Below are 15791 nucleotides of genomic sequence, written 5' to 3' on the forward strand. Positions count from 1 at the left end.
TTAGCCAGATTTGCACAGCCAGACTTGTAAGGGTTAAGCTTGGTGTTGAGCACGCATACATTTTCTTGTAGTAAGCACATATGTGTTTGAATCTCCAGCCCAGCATACTGTAACAACGAAGGAAATTAACCCCATAGGGGATAAAATGAGCACCTTCACAGAAGGTAGCTGGGTTCACATGGAAGTCACCATTAGTGTATAGCGTGAGGTATAGAGTGTGAATGAGTAAGTGCCACTCAACAATTGTTTCACCTCTGACTTGAGCGGGCTGCTGGGGGAATCTCTGTTGGCTGGTGGGGGGATTACTTTTTGTATATAGTGTATATATTGTAAATTATTGTGCAACACAAACTCCTGACGACGCCTCGTATAATGACCACGCCCCCACCACACCCCTCGCCATGCATATCACAAAGAATTCAGGATCAAAACATGCAGTGTTATCATTCAGACCATGCTGGTCCTCTCTATCATCATTAGTTTTTTTTCAATCCTATCATCATTAGTTTAGCTGAATGTGCAAATTATCCCTTGTTGTCCCTGAAAGCTAGCCACACCTCCAGATCCTCTGGAATGCAATGATGTGTCAGCTTGTTAATATTACAGAGCTACCATAATCCAACATGCATACAGACAGGCATGCATACAGTTGTGGCTAGCTTACAGGGACAACGAGGGATAATTTGCATATTCAGCAGTGATGCATTGTCATCATACTGTATACTCCAGCCTGAGTTATCGCCAAAAGAGGGACAGTTGGGAGTTATATTGTAATGAATGAAATAAGTATTTGATCTCCCATCAGGCAGCACGATATCAGGCTCCCGGGTGTCTTCACTATATGTAGGTAAGAAGTTGAGATTAGGAGTACCCTCTGTAAAGGTGACCATACAACTAGCGATGATGGGCAGATTCGACCAAGAGACAAATCTCTCTCTGATCAAATCTGAATAGAGAGAGATCTGTCAGCTGCCCATACACCACAGACCGATTCCCGGTCGATTTCAGCATGAAATCCCTAGGGAATAGTCGGCATCTGCCGCTGCTCCCCTAGTCTATAGATGTGCCCAACATGTGTGCATTTATATATTACCTGTCCTATGTTGCCCAACGTAGTGCCCACTGCCTACCCCTCTTCAGAATTTCGCAGGATTCCAATGTTGGGTGAGCACCACGTGGTGGGCGACACAGGACAGGTAATGTATAAATGCACACACTAATTACTTCCCCGAAATTGGTCACATCATCGATCAGGCATGCTCTTGGTGGCACCCATTTTCATCCAATTTGATAATAGTTATTAGTGATCGTCCGCCAAGTCGAGAGATGTAGGAGCACCTTAAAGAGACTCCGTAACAAAAATTGCATCCTGTTTTTTATCATCCTACAAGTTCAAAAAGCTATTCTAATGTGTTCTGGCTTACTGCAGCACTTTATACTATCACTGTCTCTGTAATAAATCAATGTATCTTTCCCCTGTCAGACTTGTCGGCCTGTGTCTGGAAGGCTGCCAAGTTCTTCAGTGTTGTGGTTCTGCTATGAACTCCCCCTTCCAGGCCCCTCTATGCACACTGCTTGTGTATTATTTAGATTAGGGCAGCTACTCTCTTCTCTCTTATCTTTTACAAGCTGGATAAATCGTCCTCTGAGCTGGCTGGGCTTTCACATACTGAAGAATTACAGACAAGGGCAAAGCTGTTTGCAGGAAGAAACAAGCAGCCTTAAACTTCAGTGCATGAGAACAGGGGGAAAGAAACACACAAATGATCTCTTGAGATTCGAAAGGAAGGCTGTATACAGCCTGCTTGTGTATGGATGTATTTTCTATGTGTGGACATACTGTACATCAACCTACTTCCTGTTTTGGTGGCCATTTTGTTTGTTTATAAACAAACTTTTTAAAACTGTTTTTAACCACTTTTAATGCGGCGAGGAGCACGAAATTGTGTCAGAGGGTAATAGGAGATGTCCCCTAACGCACTGGTATGTTTACTTTTGTGCGATTTTAACAATACAGATTCTCTTTAAGGGGAATGTTTCTAATCCCAGCTTGTTACAGGACCTGTATAAAAGACATCTGTCCACAGGAGCAACCAATCAATCAAATTCCAAACTAGCCACCATGGCCAAGACCAAAGAGCTGTACACGGATGTCGCAGACAAGATTTTAGACCTGCACAAGGCTGAACTAGACTACAAGACTATAGCCAAGCAGCCTGGTGAGGTGGTGACAATAGCTGGCGCAATATTTCACAAATGGAAGAAACACAAAATAACTGGTCTGGGGCTCCATGCAAGATCTCACCTGAAATGATCATGACGACAGTGACAGAGCAGGCAGAACTATACGGTGGGAACGTGACATTAATCGCAGGGCAGCTGGGACCATTCTATCGTCACCAAGAAAACATACGGTCAGCCCTGGATTTACCTCACAGGAGACTATAGGCACAGATGTCCTGGCACCATAGACTTCGCCCTCCATGAGCCTACAACCATGAGCCAAACCGCACTGCAAGCGTGCTGGCTTTTCCAGCTTTCACCTCTCCCTTACCCGTCATAGGTAGCTACAGGCGCCCTTAGTATTAAGTAGCTAGAGGTGTCCCTGACTGAAGGGAGATCTGGTCAGTGGAATGCAGAGAGCTGGGGGAGTAACAACTCATTTACACTCTCATAAGGACTCTGCATTGGGAAGGAGGGAGGTAGGCACTTGTTTAGGGGAGTGAGCTGCCTTTCCATCATCAGGCGCCTGTAGGCACTTGCCTATATTACCTTATGGTTAATCTGGCATTGCATACGGTAAGCAAAACCCACAAGATCAGAAGCCAGTATGGGACTCATTTTTCAGATTTGTGCTCTAAATACAAATTTCCTAGAAGAATGAAGAATATAAGTATACAGTAATGGAATTACTATCCTCACAGGCTCACACCCCTAGAAGTGACAATTGGTTTGGCCCAAATCTGTGTATTACCTTTCTCCCGGCCTCATTGTTGTGTAAGTTCATGAGCCGCCGGGCGTTCTTCCTGATTTCTCTGGCGTCTACAAACTTCCTGGAGAAGTCGATGCCATACTTGACGTCGGCGGAGCATCCACCCCACTTCCAGCCCTCCTCCTGGTTGTAGTAGCCCTGCTTTTCCCGGTCGCAGCCACAGTTGCTGAAGTTGCCCTGGCTGCAGGCGGAGGTCACGGCGTGGGCCACCCCGGCAGCGGTGATGGCGTAGGTGAACGCAGCTTCCCTGCTACCTGCGGAGAAACAAAGAGAATGTTAGAATCTTCATTTATGGGATCCTGTCTGTCTGTAGTGCTATTAAACAGATCCTGAACTGAGAATGATATGGAGGCCACTATATTTCCTTTTAAACAATGCAGATTGGCTAGCCGTCCTGCTGAGCCACTGTCTTTAATACATTTAGCCATAGACCCTGAACAAGCATGCAGCAGATCAGGTGCTCTAACTGATGTTGACTGGATCAGCTGCATGCTTGTTTCAGGTGTGTGTGAGTGGTTATGTGTCAGGTAGGAAGTTTGAGTGTGGGGGGGGGAATAGGTTAAGGTTAGGGTGTTAGGTAAGAAGTTTGGTCGGGGGGGGGGGGGGGGGTTAGGGATAGGCATCAAGTAGGAAATTGGGGGGGGGGGGATAGGGTTTGCATCAGGTAGAAAGTTTGTGTGTTGGGGGGGGGGGGGTCAGGTAGGAAGTCTGTTGCCTTAGGGGGGGGGGGGGGGTTAGGCATCAGGGGGAAGGGTACTGTGTGATAGTTAGGTGAAGCTTAGGTTTAGCCATAGTAAAATATCAGTATTTATATATACCAATATTTTACTATCGGGATAACCGGGGAACCCAAATTTCCATGCCCCTTTTTTCAACGTACGCTACACCAGTTGGCCCAATAACTTAAACAGGTTGGACAGCAGTGGAACGAGGGCATGGAGAGAGGACTGGTAAAGCTCTAGAGCCTAGGTTCTCAACGTTTGGTATGCATACCCCAGGGGGTACTTCCGATGGTACTCGGGCTTCATATACTTAACCAAGAATAACAAATTTAGAGTGTTAGAAAATGGTAAATCTTATTTAAACAACACCAATTTAGTGTTTTAGCTAATTAAAAGCAATAGTAAATGCTTGGAAATTGTTTAGAACCAATTATGTACTACGATTAAATATAACCACCAGCCTGCAAACTAACAGGATGTAAGCCCGACGAAGGCTGCAAGGCCGAAAGCTTGTTTATTCTTATTCATTTTTAGTTAGCCAATAAATGGCATCATCCTGATTTAAAACTTCCTACGATTAAATATATATTTGTCATGGGGTACTTGTGATAATGTTTACTAGGCTAGGGGGTACTTGGTGAGTACAGGGTTTAAAAAGAGGTACATACCAATAAAATGTTGAGAAACACTGCTGTAGAGGATCAGAAGCATCCCTCTCCACAGGTGAGTATCTATGTTTTTAAGGTGGCTTCTGTATTGTAAGATTCACCCCTACATTGTCTCTGATCTCCTAAACCTGACGCAGGACATCGGTGCCGTCAGGATATCTGTTACAAACAGCCCAGTTTAGGGCTCTTGTTTTTGTGATGTTTTTCTCTCCTAGCGGCACAATGCGCCTTTCATGCCGGAGGTAGACCTCAGCGTTAGCGGGATTATCTGTGCAACATCCAAGGAAACATTTATCCACGGAGGCTCAGATTCCTAATCATCCGCCGGTGCCAGCCAAGGTCTGACAGCAAGGCTTGCGGTGCCAGGAACTCTGGGTGAAGCCCATGGCTGATGGCACGCATTCTTCCGGCGTTCCTAATGCATTAATTTCCACCATTCCCTCCTCACCACTCCTCATCGAACGTTAAACGTAAAAAGATGACTTTGGTATTGCAGAAATGTTAAACATGCCCTGGCACACATCAGACATTCCCTCCAAACCCCATTCATCCCGCACTGGAAGGAGTACGGCCAGAGCGTTCTCTAGGAATACAGTGAAGACCCGGAGAAGGGATTCACTGCCAAAGGTGTGTTCCCCGAAAACTGGCAACCGAGCGTTGCAAAGCAATGACCAGCCGTGCACTGTGCACCTTTGTGGGCTATCATCGCTGCCTCAGGGACTCCTGCCGATAAGTGTTGCTTGCAAATATTCAACAAAGTCATTTTCGCATCGAAAAATGCTATTTTTGATTTTGAGAAAAGTATGCAAGAAAAAAAGCTAGCATTTTCGCGAAAACGCAAAAAATCCCCTATCTTTTAATGCAAAAAGCGTGAAAAAAAGAATGTTTTTACCGTGAAAAACGCAAAATAACTTCAAAAATAGCAAACTTTTTTTCTATGGCATTTTCACTCCCAAAATTGAATTTATTATTTTCGCGAAAATAATGGTGAAAAAATTATTGGCATTTTCCATCATCACTGCTGCCAATAGTGGCACTCCATACCTGCTATTACTGGGGGACATAGCTGTATATTCTTGCCATGTGGGCCTGAATTTCCTCCACGTACTCCTGGTTCCTCTCACATGCCAAAAACATACTGATGAGTTAATAATTACCCTTGTGTAGACTATGGTAGGATTAGATTGTGAGCTCCTCTGAGGACTATGTACTCTGTAAAGTGCTGCAGAAGATGCCAGTTCTATATAAATTCATAATAATATTATGGTAGGACATTAGGCTATGACTATGGTAGAATTAGATTGTGAGCTCCTCTGAGGATAGTCAGTGACATGACTATGTTCTCTGTAAAGAGCTGCAGAAGATGTCAGTGCTATATAAATACATAATAATAATAATACAGTAGGGCATTAGACTATGACTATGGTACGATTAGATTATGAGCTCCTCTGAGGACAGTCAGTGAAATGACTATGTACGCTGTTAAGTGCTGCAGAAGATGTCAGTGTTATATAAATACATAATAATAATAATAATATGGTAGGACATTAGACTATGATAGCCTTAGATTGTGAGCATCTCTGATGTACTCTGTAAAGTGCTGCAGAAGATATCAGTGCTATATAAATACATAATAATATGGTGGGACATTAGACTATGACTATGGTAGGATTGGATGGTGAGCTCCTCTGAGGACAGTCGGTGACATGACTGTGTACTCTGTACAGTGCTGCAGAAGATGTCAGTGCTATATAAATACATAACTAATAACATGTAAGGACTAGGACATTGGACTAGGACTATGGTAGGATTAGATTGTGCACTCAACTATATTGTTGGCACATAGATATAGGGTTTGTACACTGTTTCAGTTTGGACCTGCTGCTAAACTTACATTCCATGGGACCCACCCCCTTCTCCACTGACATAAATAGCTAAGCAGAAGTAGTGCTAGGTATAAATGATATAACCAGTTGTATTACTCTTTCACATCAACAAAAAAAAAATCATTTATAAGTCCTCAATCAGGTACCAGGTTACAAAAGATTCATTAGTTGTTCAATCAAGATTGCGTAGGCCATACACACGTCATCATGCTCACTATAGTGAGCAGACTGAACTGCTTCTGTAACAAAAAACGCTTGGAAAATCGCTCTGTTCTAGCGCTCTTAGGAGCGATTTTCCACTTTCCTATTACATTGAGGCTGAATCGCCTCAGAAAAGTGCAAAATGCTGCAGGACCTGCATTTGCGTTTGGGAAAAAAAGCTCATTGCTCTGGTGTGATCCATCCCATTCAAATACATTAGCCCAGCGCTTTTTTAAATCGCTGGAGATTTTAGAAGCGCTCTTGGTGCGCAACTGAGCACCAGCCCTAAAGCTGAGTTTTAAAGGGTGTGTAGAGTATTCTGTGCGCATGCCCAGTGCTCAGGCTTTCCTTTCATGCATGGGCGTGTCCCATTATTGGGCATGTGCAGTTTGGAAGTTGCACATGTGCACAGCCACAGGTGCTTCCTGCGAAGTCAATTATTATAATCAGGCAGAATGGGGAATAGTGAGGAGTACAAATTTCACACAGTCATAATTTTCCTTTGAAATTCACAATTACGATGTGAAATTGTAATGTGAAATTTTTGGAGAAATGGTAGATAATTTAATCTGTAATTGTAATCAGGAACTGTAATTTTGCATTTTCGCGTAATATTTGTGTAATTTCGTGCCGAATTTAGAGGTTAATAGCAATGCCCCCATACACGCTAATATCACCAATATTGCTACATTAGTTAACCACCTTAGCGGTATGGACGAGCTCAGCTCGTCCATTACCGCCAGAGGGTGCCGCTCAGGCCCTGCTGGGCCGATTTTGATGAAATAAAAAGCAGCACACGCAGCCGGCACTTTGCCAGCCGCGTGTGCTGCCTGATCGTCGCCGCTCTGCGGCGATCCGCCGCGAGCAGTGGCAAAAGAGGGTCCCCCCAGCCGCCTGAGCCCTGCGCAGCCAGAACAAATAGTTCCGGCCAGCGCTAAGGGCTGGATCGGAGGCGGCTGACGTCAGGACGTCGGCTGACGTCCATGACGTCACTCCGCTCGTCGCCATGGCGACGAGGAAAGCCAAACAAGGAAGGCTGCTCATTGCAGCCTTCCTTGTTACTTCTGCTTGCCGGAGGCGATCGGAAGAACGCCTCCGGAGCGCCCTCTAGTGGGCTTTCATGCAGCCAACTTTCAGTTGGCTGCATGAAATAGTTTTTTTTTTAATTTAAAAAAAACCCTCCCGCAGCCGCCCTGGCGATCTCAATAGAACGCCAGGGTGGTTAAGGAGAATGGTGGATACAAGTCAAACATTTTTTTGTCAAAAAGACCTTGTAGTTTGCAAAAAAATGCAAAGGAAAAAATGTTTTTTAAAACTAAGAAAAATGAGAGTTTAAAAAACATTTTTCCTTTGCATTTTCTCTAAAACTACAAATTCCCAAGGTACACCACTGGCTGGAGGAAGCCCCAGGTATGTATAAAGCTTTTATATATATTTGTCTCTGGTACACTTTAGGGTAAGAAGACACTAGGCAGAGTAGGCGTTCTCCATAACACATAGGGGAAAATGCATATGCGATTCTGCCTAGTGTGTTCCTATCCTCAAAGTCGACACAAAATTATGAAAAAATGATGCACAATTACGAATGGATTACACAAAATCAATTGAATTTACAAATGGTAATTACACACGGCCATAATTGCAAAAATGTCAGCAAAATTTTGCGTAATCCTAATTAGCTGATTACGATCATCAGTACTGGGGAACTGGGGGGACCTTGAAGGCCAGCAGCACTAACAGCATCTATACTAGTAAATATTGACCCACAATCAGGGCCAGATTTACCATAAGGCACTGTAGGCTTGTGCCTACAGGTGCCTTATGTAGGAGAGGCGGCTTCCCTAACCAGTGTCCCTCTACCTATTGGGGGGGGGGGGTACTTAATACTGGGGTGGAGGCACATCTGGCTCCCTATACTTCATGGGGGCACATCTACTACCTAGATTACTGGAGTTACCAAATACTGGGGAAAATCTGGCTACCTAGTCAGGGGAGGAGGTATGCCTTACTAATATGTGGGTGTGGCCTGAGTTCAGGGATGGAGGTGCCTACAGGCTCCTGAGCTGTAAATCCAGCTCTGCCCACAATGTATGCAGTTTAAAAGAATCATTTCACTTTGGGTTTCCTTTATAGAGGGTCTGAAGCAAATATCAAAAAAAGAAAAAAGAAAAACAGATACTCACCTAAGCAGAGGAAGGCTCTGGGTCCTATGGAGCTTTCTCATTCCTCCTACGGCCCCAGGTTCCTGAACTGGATCCGCCGTTAGCAGTCTCGATTGGACACTTTGCATGCTCAAGCACACAATCTTGCACACACGCAGTACAGAGCGGACGTCTTCTGGGGGCACTCTAGCTCCCGAAGATTGCTGAAGCCTCTCTCAGCAGCGAAAAGTGACATAAGAGAGCAGTCTCCGACCGATCCATTGGAGAATGCTAATGGGGTATCCAGCGTTGGAACGCGGCCACAGGGAGCAGGAACGGGAAGGCTCTATAGCAGGGCTTTTCAACCCGGTCCTCAAGTACCACCAACAGTGCATGTTTTGCAGAAATCCACAAACATGCACAGGTGAGGTAATTAGTGTCTCAGCAGAGCTGACTAAAGTGAACTTCCGGACTAAAAATCTATTCAGCAGAACTGAAATGGCTTGGTGTTTCTTTAACAGTTTCACAGCATCAGAACTTTGTTTCTCTTACCAAAGCATAATTTTTAGCTGCATTTTTAGCTAAGCTCCACCCATCAAAGAGAACTGCCCAGGCTTTTTTTCCCCTGATGCTGTGCAAAGCATGATGGGATTTCCTATGTTGTTGTTCACGTTGCCTAGCAACTGTGAGGGGTGATCAGCACACAGGACAGTTGGAGCTGTGTGTCATGCTCCCTGTCACCTCCTTTCAACCAAAAAGATGGCTGCCCTCATGAAATCACAAACATTTGCTTGTTCTTTTAAAACAGGGTGGGTAAGAGATTATATTAACTATCTATTTTAATTCAAATAACTAATGTAGCTTAATGACAGTATGTTTGTTTAGCCTGAAGTTCCTCTTTAACTACCTCTGTGGATTTCCACGAAACGTGCACTGTTGGTGGTACTTGAGGTCAGGGTTGAAAAGCCTATGTTCACATATTTTCCACTTTGGAACACACAGAAAGACACATTCCAAACAGCAGCTTGACACAGGGCAGTTATGTAGACAAGAAAACGGTATGTCCTTGTAATACATGAGGCAGCTGCGGCAAACAGCACTGCCGCCGCAGCTGCCTCTATGCGGCCATCCGTCCGTTCGGCATCTAGGACGCCGAGGACGGAACGTTCTCTGGTGCAGGGGGTCGCCGTCTCGCGCGGGCGCGCGCACAGACGGGAACTTCATGCGGGGAGGAAGCCCGTCAGCTGACCTGTAGGTCGGCTGACGTCAGGGGAGTCCCACGGCGCCCAGGATTGGCTGATGGAAGGGGGGCGTGCCACTGGGGTCTCCTCTGCTTCTTAAGCCTCCGGGCTTCATTTGCACATTGTCTGTTGTCGTGAATACTCTGCGTGTTAGTGCTCAGACCTTAGACTAGATCCCGGGTGTTGATGCTAAGGACTTCACACCTAGACTAGGATATTGTATTGTATTGATCTCCTGTGTATGACTCTTAGCTATCCCGCTGACTCTGATCCTGCTTTCCGTTCTTGTACCTTTGCCTATCTGCCTTCTTGTTGCTGAACCTTTGCCTGATTACCGACTGCTCTTCTGTCTCACGATTCTGTACCGATACTTACCTCTCTGTTGCTGAACCTCTGCCTGATTACCGATTATTCTCCTGTCTCACGATTCTGTACTGATACTTACCTCTCTGTTGCCGAAACTTGCCTGTCAGACCATTCTACTCACCAGTGGGCCCTCGCCACTGGTGAGGTGCTAGCTTCACCAGCGCCTCTGGTGAAGTTATTATTTTGTGCTATCCTGGTTGTGTCTCCTAGGCTGCAGTACATTCTGACTCACCTGCTCCTAGGGTGATCACTCGGCTGCAGTCCAGTCTGACTCGCCTGTTCCCAGTTAATCACTAGCTCAGTACTAGTTGTATCTCATAGGCTGTAGTACCGTCTGAGTCACCCGCTCCACGGGTGATCACTTGGCTGCAGTACTTCCTGAATCACCCGCTCCACGGGATATTCGGCCCTTCGATATTGTTTTCTCCAGCCTGCTGGAGCTTGTACTCTAGTCTAGTGCACACTCAGTGTACTGATAGTACCTCACCAGCCCCTCTGGTGAGGTCTCATTAAACTATTAAAGTTACGGTTGCACCTAATCACTACACCCTCAGCTCTTTGTCTGCTATACTGGTATTATTGGTGATTGTGCAGATCACACATAATCAGGTATAGCGTCTGCATTATTGGTGATTCTGCAGATCACCACATAATCAGACATCTGAGCTACGACACAAGACCGTTACAGTCCTCCAGTTTACCTTGCAATGGCTTAAACGGAACCAGAGACGAAGCACCCTTGTGTATTTTACCATATAAATCAGTAAGAACATTACAGAAAACACTTACCATGCTCTCTGTTTCATCCTCACCGCTAAAAGTGTCTGTTATCAGCTGTGATAAGAATCCCGGACTGAGCATTCAGTCTAGCTTTTCCGGGAATGATGATAGCTGAGTCATTAAAGCAGAGCCACAAGGGGGCAGGCTTGGGCTTAAAAAGACACCAAAGAACACAGTCTCAGCTATAATCATTCTGTAGCAAAGCTAGACTGAGTGCTCAGTCGGGGATTCTAATCAGAGGTGATAACAGTTAGATTAAACAGAGAACAATGAAACAAAGAGCAGATTAGGTGTTTACTGTCATGTTCCCACTGATTTATAAGGTAAAATACAAGAGGGTGCTTCATCTCTGGTTCTCTTTAACTACAATTCATGGGGCCCACCAGCAATACTTTGATGGGGCCCCCCAATGGTGACACCCCTTCCGTGGTGCCCTTTGCTGCCTTGGGGCCCATCTCACAAGTGCCATGAAACAAGTGTGGCCATCATGATCTTCACACCCATAACAAGTGTAGCCACAAAAACACCTGATCTGAAGTATAGACCCCTGTATAGGAGGAAGGGGAAGTCAGTAGTTGTGCCCCCCACAGGTCTGGGCCCCCTGCAATCACAGGTGCTGCTCCCCTCTAGTTACGCCCCTGTTTGCCTCTATTTATCCCAGCATACCTCACTACGTATCTTTATTAGAAAAACTAAAACAGTTGAAAAAAATACGAAAAAAGTTATCAAACTTTCTTTATTTAATCACATTCTTGTAATTTTGACCAAAAAGGCTGCAATGTTGGTTCTTTAAAACGCATTTCCCACACATAGTGCTGAATGTTGGATAACTGTTGCAGCCATAATGGAGTTATAGTTCATGAAAGTTATCGCCAATGAGCAGGAAGAGGAGTATTAGGTGTGAAGTATGAGGGGCTTTTGTGGATTTCAATAATCTGCAGATCACACAAGACGACCTCGTTAAGCGGGGAAGACCAGAACTGCCATTAGTCTGGGAGCGGGGGCTTTGTCCTTTCAGCCACAGATGACATGTCAACAGCTTATGAAAACGCAGAAGGCCGTCCATACATCATAGAGCGAGCACTCAGCTCCACAACATTAAGGCCCATCAACCACTAAGACCTTTCTTCCATGCTCTAGAGAGCGTATCCGAGGAGAGGGCCTTCAAGGTGTAGGCCGGGGCCCTCAGCCATGATGTCATGCCATGCAGAGGCCATGGGGATAATTACCCTAGCAGGCACCAGTGCTTCTGACAAAACTTGTTTGAAAGCCACAGATGAGGTGTTGACGGGAGACCACATCCATCACGTCAGACCTGATTCTGGAGCCCTGAACTGTCCAAGTGCCATAAACTCTGTCATGCAGAAACCGCTGTTAACTCTTACCTCACTCAAGGAATACCATCATCGTCTTCCTAAAACTAGGAGGTATGAGAGAAAACCTGTCCATGAAATGCTTCACATGTATGAGTACAGCACACGTCATGGTGGGGGTCAACCTAGATCAGGGGTGTCAAACTCAAATACAAAGTGGGTCGAAATTAACCACTGTGCCCAAGTCATGGGCCAAACTCAATGTGTTGTGTCCACCTCTCTCCCTTATAAAAGTTTTGTCTAATGGTCCCCCTCCCTTCCCCTATACAGTTCCCTGGTGTCTAGTGCCTCCTCCCTTCCCCTATACAGTTCCCTGGTGTTTATTGTTTAATGCCTCCTCCATCCACTATACAGTTCCCTGGTGTCTAGTGGTCCTCCTTCCCCCTCTGTACAGTTCCCTGGTGTCTAGTGTCACCCCCCCCCCCTTCCCTATATAGTGTCTAGTGTCCCCATCCCAACCCTAAATGGTTCTCTGGTGGAAACTCGGCCAAGGCTGCCTATGCTGAGAATCTAGTGTTTGTGCGGCGGCCCTGATTGGTTGGTGAGCAAGACGGCATCCCAGATCATCTCACCCAAGCACAGCCCAACTGCATTGTTCTCTCCATGCCCCCACCCCCATTGTGTGCTGCACATCCTCAGTCCACCACTCTCCACAGTCACAGATTGTGTTGCTGGTCTGTACAACCTCATTGTGCTCCAATCCTTCCCAGGCAACATTGTTCTAGAGGGTGTTCGAGGGTTTAGTAAAGCTAGAAACATCTTCATGTACCCTGACAAGTCCCCAGCCGATTGTAACACAAATCAGTTACAGCTGCAGCTATTTCTTATCTATCTGGTCACATGATCACTCCTCTCCTGCTTGTCATTACAATGATGTCATCCATGAGGAGGGACTGTGTACAGCCAGCAGACAGGTCCTGCATCTGCTATAGGCTGTAAATGGGGTGGGGATTTCAGGCTCCTGTCATAGTTGTAGTCAGGTTACTGTACAGTCATAGCAAGAACTTATCTTTAGCAAAAAGCAATAATTATAATAATAATCATCATCATTTTCACTGTGTTCATTAACCTTCCAGTGACCCTAGCTATGGCCTGAAATGACTCAGATGAGTTTAGCATGCCTCTGCCACCCACTAGTAGGGTTATTTTTGGATTAGTCGTATGACTTTGGTTCTACAGCGGCAGTATCTGACAGAATGGGCAGAAATCGGATGAGTGAACTGCTGCATGTCTGTGTCCACAAGGTATGATTGTCCACAAGGCAGTCTAAGCATGTGTGGTTGTCAAGTCTAGTGGTTGTCAGGGGGCCAAACCTACACTTTCTTCTGCTCATTTCTGATCACCAAAAGGACCATAACGGAGAGCCAAAGCCTGCCTAAGGCCCCATTTCATCTGGATCTGTCCCTGCTGTGCCGTCTTTGGGGACAGGTTCTCTTTATGGGAACGGAATGGAGTGGGGGGTCTCTCCCGGGCAGCAGAGACGTGACTGGCTGCCGCACGGGATGATAAGTGATTGCAGTGTCTGTAATAAGAGCACGCCAGTGTCTGGAAGGAGCAGACGCCATAATATGTCTTGTGGTTATCAGCTGCATGGGAAAAACCCAGCGCAAATACACAGCGATTTCCTATAATCATTGATGTGCGATATAGAAAGTGGCAGGGAGCGCTCGCTGCCAACACGAGAAATACTCAATACATTCCATCGCCTGAAAACGCACGGCTTCCCATTATCACGTACAATCCAGCCATTAACCCCCTCCTCCGCGCCCGATCGGAAATGAATGTCTCTCTGTGTAACCAGTACCTATTCACAGAGCAGTTTCTAGGCTAAATTGCACCCAGGGTGAGGGTGTAAAAATTGCGCCCCCTTCCCCCCACCTCCATGGACTCGGGAGCCCTTACTCTTTAGGAACAGAAACACAGCCACAGGTCACAAGTAGATCTGCCTACTTACTAGTGACCAGCTGCTCATCCAGGAGGAAGCAGGGACCAGGATAGATAGATAGATAGCGGCGGGGGGGGGGGGGGGGGGGGAAGCGGGCAGAGTGAAGTTTCCACTTACCTGCCTGGATCCTGCACACAGCTTCTATCTTCAGCCTCTCCCGGGGCGCGTCGCATCAGTAAGAGCTCCCCCTGTGATGACATGTGGTTACGTCATCACAGGGGGCGCTGTTACCATAGCAACGGACGCCGGGACAGGAAGTAGATAGAAGCTGGCAGGATCGAGGAAGGTAAGTGGAATATTCTCTCTCCCCGCCACTCCGCCTGGTGTCCGCACGCCCGCAGCAGAGAGATGCCCCCCGCAGTGTGAGGCCCCAAGCGGGGGCTTGGCTTGCTTGTATGCTGGCGGCGCCCCTGGGTGTGACGCACCGCGCTCTGTCGATTACAATATGTGCATTGCCCGTAGACTTACATTACCCCAAGCACTGTAGCCCTTGCATCGATCAGATACAGGCGCTCCGCAATGGACCGCAATAAATGTGACACTCTCCATAGACTTTCATTGCTTTGGCGGCCCCTTGCGGCAAAAAAAGGAAACGCAATGCAGGTTAACCCTGCTAGTGTAAAAATGCCTGGCCAATGGAGTAGTGGTACTAACAAGCCCCCTGTTATCAAGCCACACCCCTCTCTGCTCAGCAGCATAACAGAGAGCTGATTGCAGCTGCACTAACGCCCCTTGTTATCAAGCCACACCCCTCTCTGATCAGCAGCAGAACAGAGAGAGCTGATTGCAGCTGCACTAACGCCCCTGGTTATCAAGCCACACCCCTCTCTGATCAGCAGCAGAACAGAGAGAGCTGATTGCAGCTGCACTAACGCCCCTTGTTATCAAGACACACCCCTCTCTGCTCAGCAGCATAACAGAGAGAGCTGATTGCAGCTGCACTAACGCCCCTTGTTATCAAGCCACACCCCTCTCTGATCAGCAGCAGAACAGAGAGAGCTGATTGCAGCTGTACTAACACGCCCCTCTCTGCTCAGCACTGTCAGCAGCATAGCAGAGAGTACTAGGGGGGGGGAGCAGCAAAACACAGAGAGCTGATCGGAGCTGATGCCACACATAAAGTATCTATTCATAGGTTGTTCACTACCCTTTTACTACATAGATCTGGTCAAATTAAATTAATTATAAAATTAAGACTGTATCATTAAAGCAGACGTGAACTCAAAACTTCCTCTCTGCTGTAAAAGATAAGCAACAGCATAACACCCTTTAAATAAAAAAAAAACATTTCTTTGTTACAGCTGATGCAAATCCTGCAATAAATCTGCAGTGTCTACTTCCTGCTTTCATGCAAGTAGAATTAGGTTTAAACTCTGTGTTTAGATATTAGTTGCTCTGCCACGGCAGCCATCTGACAGAGCCGAGAGATCAAATTACAACTTGCGCTTAGTCACAAATGAGGGGGAATTTGACAGG

General features: G+C 46.3%; 1 protein-coding gene across 2 annotated transcripts in view; it reads right to left on the reverse strand.

Annotated features, from left to right (window-relative positions):
- Positions 1 to 15791, reverse strand: part of WNT7B (Wnt family member 7B) — a 174280-nt gene that overhangs the window by 19932 nt on the left and 138557 nt on the right. For both annotated transcript variants that reach the window (XM_068278210.1, XM_068278209.1), the window contains exon 3: positions 2975 to 3246. In XM_068278210.1, coding sequence (XP_068134311.1) covers positions 2975 to 3246 — 272 coding nt within the window. The remainder of the gene's footprint in view (positions 1 to 2974; positions 3247 to 15791) is intronic.

This window comes from Hyperolius riggenbachi, chromosome 3 (assembly GCF_040937935.1).
Source record: "Hyperolius riggenbachi isolate aHypRig1 chromosome 3, aHypRig1.pri, whole genome shotgun sequence".
NCBI lineage: Eukaryota > Metazoa > Chordata > Amphibia > Anura > Hyperoliidae > Hyperolius > Hyperolius riggenbachi.